Here is a 10,522-nt window from a genome sequence, read left to right as displayed (position 1 = left end):
TCTCGCCGTGAGCCCGTCCGGCTTCCCACGGCCCGGCGGCTCGCCCGGCTCCTCTGCGGGTGTTCTCAGAAGAGAAGGGGAGATGGTAAACTGAGGCACGCGGTTGAGAATAGAGTGGTGGAGGTGGAACTGCTTCGTTAACTCGCAAAGGTGTTCGTGCCAGATGTATTCAGAGACCTAATTTTCTGTATGAAATGTGACACTTATTTATTCATGTAGGGCTCCATGAATTTGGTGGGTCTACACTGACAAATGAGTTTAGAGGTGTTCTGCAGCACACTCGTGTAACAGTGTAGACAAAAGCAAATGGCATTTGGATTTATTTAGAATAAACGAAGTGCTGGTACACCAGCTGAAAGTAGAGTGGGTTCGATTCAGAGATACCTGCATATTTGTATCTTGCAGTATGGTTGTATGTGAAGTTTTCTTGGCAGAAAGACCTTGCAAGCTATGGTGGTCTCAGCAGTGTTTTCAGTTTGAATAGTCAGAATTGAAATCTTTGTAACTCTTGATGGCTGGTCAGCTTTTCCATTTTCAGTGAGTTTTCATCAGCACAGACTTCAGGTTTCCATGAACATCTGAACTCATGACAATTTTACTGTAGTTGTGCTGTAGAGCCGAGTTTCAACTCCTTATTTGTTCTTCTGTTTTTTGAAAAGGACAACATTATCTAGAAACTATCAAAATCATTTTCAGGTGACTGTAGCTGGAAAGTGGTTTCTTTTGTAGATGGTCAGCTGGGTGTGCTGAAGGTTCCCAAGACACGGGGTCCTCTCTGCTGTACGGAGTGCAAAGAGGCCAGGGGGGAATTGCTCCGCTGGTTTAGCTGCGGTGACTACAGTGGAAACATACCTGCATGTGGATGTTCTGTACTGGTGTAGAAAGTGTCAGCTGCAGTAGCAGTACAACTGGGCTGTCGTTTAAGATCATTTGTGCAAGTTTCTGGCAAAAGGTGTAGTTCTGTATTCCTCCCACCTCCTTTGTGCCTGATGCTTGTGAGACTGCACAGTGAGCTAAACCAGGGACCTTCCCTCTCCAAAACGAACCCAGCGAAAAGATTCTCATGTCAAAGGGATGCATCCATGGACCTGGTGTTCTCTGTGGCTGGAGTGCTTGGCTCAGCAGACCACCAGTGGCGTTGGGCGTTAAGTTTGGACCATGGCACTGAACCTCAGTTGCCTGGATACCAAATGAAACAGCCCAAACCATGCTCACTTCTGCATAATTCTCTGCTGGTTATGCTCAGCTTAGACCAGTCCCAGACCTGCCCTAACTCGTGCTGGCCTGACCCATCCTATGTAGTGGAGACTTCTGGTCTCTCTGTAGCTTCTCTCAACGGAACCAACTGTGGTCAGTCATGCTGCGTTGCTGTCCCTTGCCCCTTCTGTCAGCTTCTGGCGCCCCAAAGCAGTGTTCTGGGGACATGGTGGGGACCTTGCCTTTGGGCTGTGTGCACTGCAGGTTAGGTCTGGCATGCCTGTGGGGAGCTGCTCTCAAGGGCTCGCTTTGCAGACTGAGGGTTGCTGGGGCGTGCAGTGCTGTTGCCGCAACACTGCTGTACTGGTCGGAGTTCCGCAGTGTTGGGGGAACTTCCGAGCTTTTCTGGAGATTGGCTTCACTAATTGAGCAGGCCAGACTTCACTGTCACTGTGATGTCATCGTACTTAAACCTTTTCAACATACACGAACCGAATAAATGTCTGTACCCTAGGAGAGGCTGGGGCAGAGCTGGACAGCCTGCCCAAGCTGCGAGCAGTTGATGTTTTCTGTGCCTGTTTGGACCCCTGTGAAGTGTCTGCAGATGGCTTTCTGGTCTCATTCACAAATAATGTGTATCCTGGACAAGCTGTTTGATTTTTTTATTTTTTTTTTCCCCTCCAAGAAAAGCTGTAAATGGATACATAGAGGTGTTCATGTGGGGAAGAAAAAGTGCATTTTTTTAAAGGAGGTAACATCCTTGAAATTGTAGTTCCTGGAGGTTGCTCTGGTTTTGGCAAGTGAATTAGGAGATATGGTAAGATATTAAATCTTGCTCCAGACTTTTCTGTGTCTTCAGAGTAGTAAGGGTAGTGTGGCTCGATGTCTGGTGTGAAATTAATCTCAAAACCATGGATAACAATTAGCCAAGTTCCTGGCCTGAGTCTCTGCTAATGCCCAATTTATACTGGTGCCAGTGCCTTACTATTCCTGCCTTTGACCATCACTTCCATAACAACACTACTGCATATAGAAAACAACACCTTTTGTCAGTGATCTCTTTCTTTGTAGTTAATAGCATGTGGCGTCTGATAGCAATCCCCTGACTTCTTGCTATTTTAAAAAGTAAAACTTTTAAATCTAAACTTTATATTATAAGCTTTTAGTGAAAAAAAAAAAATTACTCAGTTGCAGAAAGGCTAGATATTTTAAATAAACCTTTGAATCAGTCTTACTTCTGCCTTTAGCATTTATTTGCTTCGTGCTATTCACATGTAGAGAAATGCAGGCAGTCAGCAGAGCTTCTTCAGTAGTCGGATTATTGGGGAAGGATGCTATCCTTTAGAGTTTGGTTTAAAAATTCTGCTCCTGAATATACAGTCAGAATGTCATCTTTATGCTGCTTTTGGGTGGATGCCAAACTCAATAGCCATTGAAGTCAGTGTTACGGAAGGAGATGAGAAAATGGTATGTCTTTGCCCCTTCAAGGCCCTTGTTGGCCTTCTACGAAGGGGTTACAGTGGCAGTGGACAAGGGAAGATCAACTGATGTCATCTACCTGGACTTGTGCAAAGCATTTGACACCGTCCCACACAATATCCTGGTCTCTAAATTGAAGAGACATGGATTTGACAAATGGAACACTCAGTGGATAAAGAACTGGCTGGATGGTCGCATGCAGAGATGGTCAGCGGCTCAGTGTCCAAGTGGAGAGCAGTGACGAGTGGCTGACGAGTGGTGTTCCTCAGGGGTCTGTGCTGGGACCTGTACTATTCAGTGTCTTTGTTGCGGACATGGACAGTGGGATCGAGTGCACCGTCAGCAAGTTTGCCGATGATACCAGGATGTTTGGCGAGGTAGACACGCTGAAGGGGAGGGATGCCATCCAGAGGGAGCATGAGCCAGCAATGTGTGATCGCAGCCCAGAAGGCCAACTGTATCCTGGGCTGCATCAGAAGTGTGGCCAGCAGGTCAAAGGAGGTGATTCTGCCCCTCTACTCCACTCTCGTGAGACCCCACCTGGAGTACTGTATCTAGCTCTGGAGCACCCAACATAAGAAGGACATGGACCTGCTGGAGTGTGTCCAGCTGGAGCGTGTCCAGAGGAGAGCCACAAGGATGATCCGAAGGCTGGAGCATCTCTGCTATGAGGAGAGGCTGAAAGAGTTGGGGCTGTTCAGCCTGGAGAAGAGAAGGCTCCGGGGAGACTTTATTGTGGCCTTCCAGTCCCTTAAGGGGGCCTACAGGAGAGCTGGAGAAGGACTTTTTACAAGGGCATGTAGCAATAGGATGAGGGGGAATGGCTTTAAACTGGAAGAGGGCAGGTTTAGATTAAACATTAGGAAGAAATTTTTCACTTTGAGGGTGGTAAGGTACTGGAACAGGTTGCCCAGAGAAGTTGTTGAGGCCCCATCCCTGGAGGTCTTCAAGGACAGGCTGGATGTGGCCTTGGGCAACCTGGGCTGGTGGGAGGTATCCCTGCCCATGGCAGGGGGGTTGGAACTCAATGATCTTCAAGGTCCTTTCCAACCTAAACCATTCTATGGTTCTGTGATTCACCCTGAAGAAGTCAGTGGTTGCACTTCAGCACAGGCTGCCTGTTACGAAGTGGTGGTGTAGCTGGGGTAGCACCTGTAAAGGTCTTAGAGGAATATTGTTGCAGTTGATACGGCAGAGAGATTGGAGGGGATTGTTACTGTATGTTATCCTCTCTGAGGGTTAATGCAGTGACAGTGTAAAAGGTGGCTCGCAGCTGGCTGGTTCATGTGTGTGAGCAGGCTGCGGGCACTCAATGGAGGCTGCGCTTCTTTTCTCTGTACAGCCTCTGTCAGACCCTTGCATTTTACAGAGCTCTTCAGCTGATTGGCTGACACCCTAAAAAGCAAACTAGTGTTTCCCAACCCCCTGAAAAGTGTTGCCAGTGAACGGAGAGAGGGAGACCACAACATGGGCACAGTCATATGGGAAATCTGCAGTAGAATTTCAGAGCAGATGCCTTTCCAGTTACTCTTGGGTGCTGTTGTCTTTTTTTTTTCCTTTCCTCTTTTCTGCAACATTAAGCAAATACCCTCACATGAACAAAGCAGGAGGTTTCCTGCTTTGAATCAAGCCAGAGCTTGATTCTTCTTTCTTCCCAGACAGGAACTGCTGAGTTTGTGCACTGTACTGCAGTGGTGGGACAAATCACCCTCAAGTAACTTAAAAGAAACACTGATGTAAACACACTTAACTGTGTGATTTAAATAATGCCACCATTGGATCTGTGAAGTAAATAGCCATTATAAAACAACCACCTTGCATGTTTAAAAAAAAATAGTTAATTAAAAGATCATGTGTTCTGTCCAGTGAATGCACCAGCTGTGCATTAATTATGCCAACAGCAGGCAGAAAGGTCATGGTCTCGAAATGGAGTTAGAAGTTAACTTCTGCATTTCTTCTAATTTCTTTGACATTTTTTGTGTATTACATGCTTGAGAATAGGCATCTGCAAGAAGGCAACAAAAAAACATGAACACTGCTGGAGATTCTGTGCAGTGTAGAGAGCCAAGCTAAGTAATGGTGAAGCTGTGCTTCTGTGAGGACAGGGAATGTTGGTTAGCTTGATGCGCACAGATGTTATTTCTTTTACCGAATACAAACGTTTCTGCTTTGCTGTACTCCCCACAGGTCGGTGTTGACTGTTGCTTGTGAACAGACTGAAGTACTGCTTTTTGACCCAATATCTTCAAAGCACATTAAAACTCTCTCTGAAGCTCATGAAGACTGTGTCAATAATATCAGGTAGGCCAGAAGGAATGAGAGACCTCATATTTTATCTTACCATAGATGCTTTTCTTACGATAGTGTGGTAAGTTTGTGTTATGTGCTTTCTTGGGGGGAGTGGGTTTTGTGAAGCCATTAGGCTGCTGTTTGCTTTGTGCCATTTTCCTTCTCTTCAGTATTGGAGGTGGTGAAAGGCTGGAAAGGGGAAGAGGAGGAATCTGAAAGTGGTGGTGGTATATAATGCTGGCAGATGGTTTTGGATGGAAGAGCTGCAGTTCATGGGAGGAGAAGAGTGTCTTCTCCCAGTGGCTGCAACACAGGTGCATGCAGGGAAAGGCTGGGGTCTTTCCTCCATTGTGGACAGTTTATCATACAGTTTTGCAAAAGATTTCTCATTTTTCTCAGTCATTTTCTTGGTTTTTTCAGTCAATTTTTTCCATGGCTGCAACAGTGAGGGGATGAGAGAGACTGTCTTCATACTGATGTACTCTATTAGCCACTTCATTTACAGTTGGTGTGTCGGCATCAGATCCTCCCCAGACCATTGTGGACAATGTGTGGGAATACGTCGGTGGTGCACTCTGCACAAACTTCCGCAGCATAGGTAGTTTGCATGGCATTTCATCAGGGTCTACATTCACTTACCAGTCACTGTAAATCACGTCTCACACAGCCAATTCTCTCAGATACTTAATACCTTTTTCCATGCTGGTCCATCTGCTTGGGCAGTATTTGATGTCGTCCTTAGAAGGATACCTGCTCTTTATGGCTGATTGGAGTTGCCTCCAGAGACTGAGAGTGTGTGACTTTCTCCCAGTCACTTTATTGATACCTCTGTCTCTGGCCAGGTTTCCCAGCTGCCTGGCTTCTCTGCCTTTTAAGTCTATGGTATCCGCCCCATTATCCCAGTATTGGAGCACCCAGATGATAAGTGTCTCACCTTCATGACGGCTAAAGTCCTTTCTCATGTCTTGCAAATCCTCCATAGATAAGGATTGAATGATTACCTCTGTGTCTGATTCCCCCTCCTGCGTTGACTCTGCCCGAGAAGGACTCTCTCCCTGATCTGCTTGAGGAGGTCCCTTTCCCGGATCTTCTTTAGAAGGACCCTTTCCCAGATCTTTGCCAGAACTCCTCTCTCCCATGCTATCTGGCTTTATCTGGCCTCTGTCATAAGGGCCAGGGGAACAAACTGCCTTGTTTTTCTGTTTGCTGGTCACTGTGGTGACTTATACCAGTACTGATGGAGTTGGAGTAGCAGTAGTATTCGTTGTCAGAGCAGCTTGGGTGGCTTATGGTGGTATGGGCGGCGCACACCTATTCCTGCACCATATTTAATAAGAAACCACCCATGCAACACATGCAGAAGAATCGATGATGATGATAATAAGAAAAAGAGCTGACCCTTTGATCCCTCAGCATTTATACTGAGCATGAGGCAGATGGGATGGAATACACTGTTGGTCAGTTCTCTTCCCTCTATGCTTTTCCACTTCCAACCCTCCAATTTGATACGTAACGAAGTTAGCTGACCTTATTGGTTGTGACAACAATAAGTATAAGCAAGTGCCTCTCTGCATACCATGCCTTGGTATTCACTATAAACATCAGACCTTATCTGCTAGAGGTGGACATAATACACTGTTCATTTCAGTTAGTTAGAAGAGGCTTAATTGAAAAATTACTGAACAGAAAATTGGTTCTGTTTTATGTCAGACCAGGACAGGTATTGTCAGCTGTTTTAACTGGCCTTTGGAATGCCCTGAATGAACATGGTAAATCGGAGCGTAACAAGTAGTATGTGATTTATGTTTGAATTGCAAGTCTGGGACTATAGCAAGATTGGGTATTTATATGAATATTTTGAATCTTAAGAGTAATTGCCATAGTTGCATGAACATTTCCAAACAAAGATTGGCTGCTTGAAATACTGGTAGGATATAGACAAGTTGGGAAAGTGAAATGGCTTCTGCAATTCAGCTTAAACTCAGTCTTTATGGTTTAAGTCCTGTGCCTGTTTCCCAGGATGAAATGGGAAACAGCAAGCGCAGGAACCTAAATCATCAGTATTTTTGTTATCTGATGTTTTTCCTTTTAAATTCTATTATTTTTAGCCTAAAAATAATAAACCTTATAATAAAATTTAACCCCCAAAACCAAACCCAAACAAAAACACCCTCAAGAAAACTGTAGAAGCAGTCTGAGCGTTTCCCCTCAGAAGAGCTGAATAAAATGTGGAGTGCCACTATCTTTACGCGTTCTACAGATAAATCGATGTTTTTCACAAGTTGTTTGTCCTTTTTAGAAGAGACTGAAGTTTTACATCAGTTGGATGTCTTTCAGAAAAGCTAAAGTAAAAGCTGGTGTTACCTGACCCGAATAGAAAAGGAGATGTTGAGAACATGCTTTTCTGTAAAATACAGTTTTTCATGTGTTCCATTCTGGGGGTTGTCCTTTAAACATGCTTGGTTTTTAGATAGGTGAGAAATAAAGCCAAGATATTGGAAGGCAAAGGCAAACTGGATTTATTTTGCTTTTTATACATCTCTAAGTCAGTAGCTGATCCTTATATTCAAACTGCTCTTGCTAGCGTTTCAAATAAGTTAGTCTGGATCATGTTTTAAAGAGTGTTCTGTTGCAGGCTCCTTGACCGGTTGGCTGGTCAGCTGTGCTGGTCTTGAAAATTGATCTCATTCCTTGGTTGACAACAGCATTGAAACTTCCTGCCACTCTCTTCTCTTATTCAAAGGATATCCTTTCTTTCCACTTTGTCTGTGAGGCTTTGTAATTCTGTTCTTGGTCCTTAAATGTCTTTTCTCTGTATAGTTTGATTTACATAAAAATACCAGTACTACCTCCAAGCAGATAACTCAGATCTACTGTTAATCACAAGACTGAGGTCCTTCCTAGCAACATGTTGTAAAGTTTCTGCTCTCCTTTGCAATGCCTCTTAAAGCTTTATTTGTTCTTTGTACGATAGTGGCATGTTTTCCTGTGGTTTCCTGCATGTCCCCGTTTGTTGTTATAAACTTAGTTACAAGGTACATATTCTGTAATACATGGTTAGTACAGCATAACCTGGAGTATTGTTTCTGCTTAATGGGTAGGACTTCAGGCATTATACTACTACATAAATTCCTTGAAATAAGTACTAAAAATAAATACTGTTCCTGCTGTGCCCTGTAGCAGGTGCCTCAGGTGTACGTATGAACAGAGAAGGATGTGGTGGCCCCTCCCTGTAGTCTCCCAGTTGCTGGCAATTTGTGTGTAACCGTCTGAAGCAGATATTTTTTTCCGCTTGAATTTGGTCAGGTTTTGAGCTTACTTAAAACTCTCCGATGGCAGAGCTTGATGGCACAGATGTGTTTCAAGGGGTGTTTAATAGTGCTTTTTAAAACTTGCTACCTTAGTTTGAGGCCCTCTGGGTGTCTTCTTTTCTTAAGTACTAAGAGAAAGAATAATTAATCTCTATTTACTTTCTCTGTGTTGGTCAGTTTCATATGCTGGAGTCATAATGCACCTTTAATTAGCTGTTTTTCAAGTGAATCCTAGTCTATTTGGTCATTCCCTATGTGAAAACTGTTCAATACTATTTGTATCTCTCTTTCTATCTCTTCTGAAACCCATTTGCAGTGGGTGAAGCAGGGCTGCTGTAGCATCCGAGATAAAGGCGAAGGATGAATTTATGCAGACAAGAGGTGTCCTGTGTTTTACTTTCGCCCTGAAAATCTGAAATGTTGGATTCTTCAAGTTGTAGTTGGTTATTTTTCACTGGAGTTGTTGCTATTTTTACATGTTGTAGCCTGATTTTAAGTCTAAAAGATAAAATGCTGTTTCTAGGGGTGACTTACTGCTTGTCTCTGTAGATTGTTCTTGCCTTAGTATTCATGTGCAGGTACTTCGGTGTTTTTCGCATAGGTTTTATTTTCCATTTTACATCAGTTCGGGCTTTTTTTTTTTTTTTTTCCCAAATGCCTTCATCAAGCATGAATTCCAAACATAAAACAGTATTCTTTCCCTTCTAAAAGTAAGGGCATGCATAAATTGCAGTGGGAATGTCATATGATAAACTTTGGTCTGTGTAAAGCAAACTAAATAGTTTTATCCAGTAATTTTCTCAGCGAACCAAATAACTTGTCTAAGTACGCTTTCAAAGTCTTGTCTTCATTTGGTGTTTTTGAAAAATCTTGCATTTGCTTCAGTAACCTCTAGACTCAATTTATTTATTACCTAGCTGTGCCTTTTTAGTGCTGCTTCCAGCCCTTCTATCCCCTTCTGTCTGACAAAGTGTTTTTATATCAGATATTCTTTCCTTCTGTAATTGCTTGAAAGTGGTCGAGCTGCCTCATGCTACTTCGAGCCGGAGTGATATATACATTGAATTTTGTCTGAAGACCAGAAATTGTCATGATAAGGGATTACCACCTGAACAGGCTAAGTACTTAACCTGACCAGCGTAGTAATCCATGGTCTTTTGCACTTTCTCATCTTCTCTGACATTAGTGATGAGCTTGTCATCTGTTAACAAAGCAAGAACTCAAGACCTGCTAAGTGCAGAACATACACTATGCATGTGATATAAATTCACTGCTGCATAAAAGTGTACTGTAGAACTGCAGGTCTGTAAATTCCTTGTGAAATACAGAGCAGTAGGCTTGCTGCTCTTGCAGTAATTTGAGTCAAACAGAATTTTATGTTCTATTGTGATTCAAACTCAAACCACTCAAATCCTCAAATGCATGTCTGTATTGAAGGAGTCCATAAATTTGGGTGGCCTGTGCCACTTGTGCAGCTGCTACTTCCAAAGATGATCTGAAATTCTCTTGCTGAACAGTGCTGTGCACTTGGACTTTGATATGTGTATCTGCTTTTGTGCATTTGAAATGGCCAGCTTTGTGTGCCTGCTTTAAACATATGAACTGTATTGTAGGGTAAGGAAAGGCAGAAACACTGGAGCAAAAGCCCCTTGCTTCTTGATGGAGGCTGTTGATACTGTCCAGGTGGTACAAAATCTTCTGGATGCAGAAGATCTGCATGGCTCCTCCTGGCTCTGTGGCTGCAGCGAGCAGTGCCCCTGGGGCATTGTGGAGCTGGAAGGGCTCTGAAGCAAAAGGTGGGCAAAGGTGGAATGAAATTAAGGGTCTAGGGAAATGTGCAAACGGTGGCAGTGTTCAGATTTAAATCTAGTACACGTTCCCAAGATAGCAGTACCGCGTGTAGTGTAAGCCATGTGGTTAGTAAGGCAAGCCATGTGTTGGGCAGTTAATCTGCTGGATTAAATCTCTTGGAAAAGCACCATTGTACGTCCTGTGTAGAGCCATGGGGCCAGGTCTTTGGCATGGTCGGTGCAGAATGTGGTGTGCTTCAGGTGCCTGTGCAGAGCTGCGGCCATGTCACGGAGCGGCAGGAGGTCTTGTTAGAAAGGGCCTCTGTAGATGGACCACCTGTAAGTGCCGGGGTTTGGATTGCTTCCCCACCATCCTGCTAAGCTTGGCACTGAGCCTGTCCAGCATGGGCGATTCCACCGCAGTCTGTGCCGGGCTGGCTAAGCAGGGGATTTCTG

At 44.0% G+C, this 10,522-nt stretch overlaps 1 protein-coding gene across 1 annotated transcript in view; it reads left to right on the top strand.

Annotated features, from left to right (window-relative positions):
* Positions 1 to 10,522, top strand: part of DCAF10 (DDB1 and CUL4 associated factor 10) — a 19,178-nt gene that overhangs the window by 1,137 nt on the left and 7,519 nt on the right. The window contains exon 2 of the mRNA XM_009880555.1: positions 4,864 to 4,977. Within this exon, the coding sequence (XP_009878857.1) occupies positions 4,864 to 4,977 (114 nt within the window). The remainder of the gene's footprint in view (positions 1 to 4,863; positions 4,978 to 10,522) is intronic.

The sequence above is a fragment of the Charadrius vociferus genome, unplaced genomic scaffold, assembly GCF_000708025.1.
Source record: "Charadrius vociferus isolate BGI_N301 unplaced genomic scaffold, ASM70802v2 scaffold633, whole genome shotgun sequence".
Lineage (NCBI taxonomy): Eukaryota > Metazoa > Chordata > Aves > Charadriiformes > Charadriidae > Charadrius > Charadrius vociferus.
This window is presented reverse-complemented; position numbering and strand designations above follow the sequence as displayed.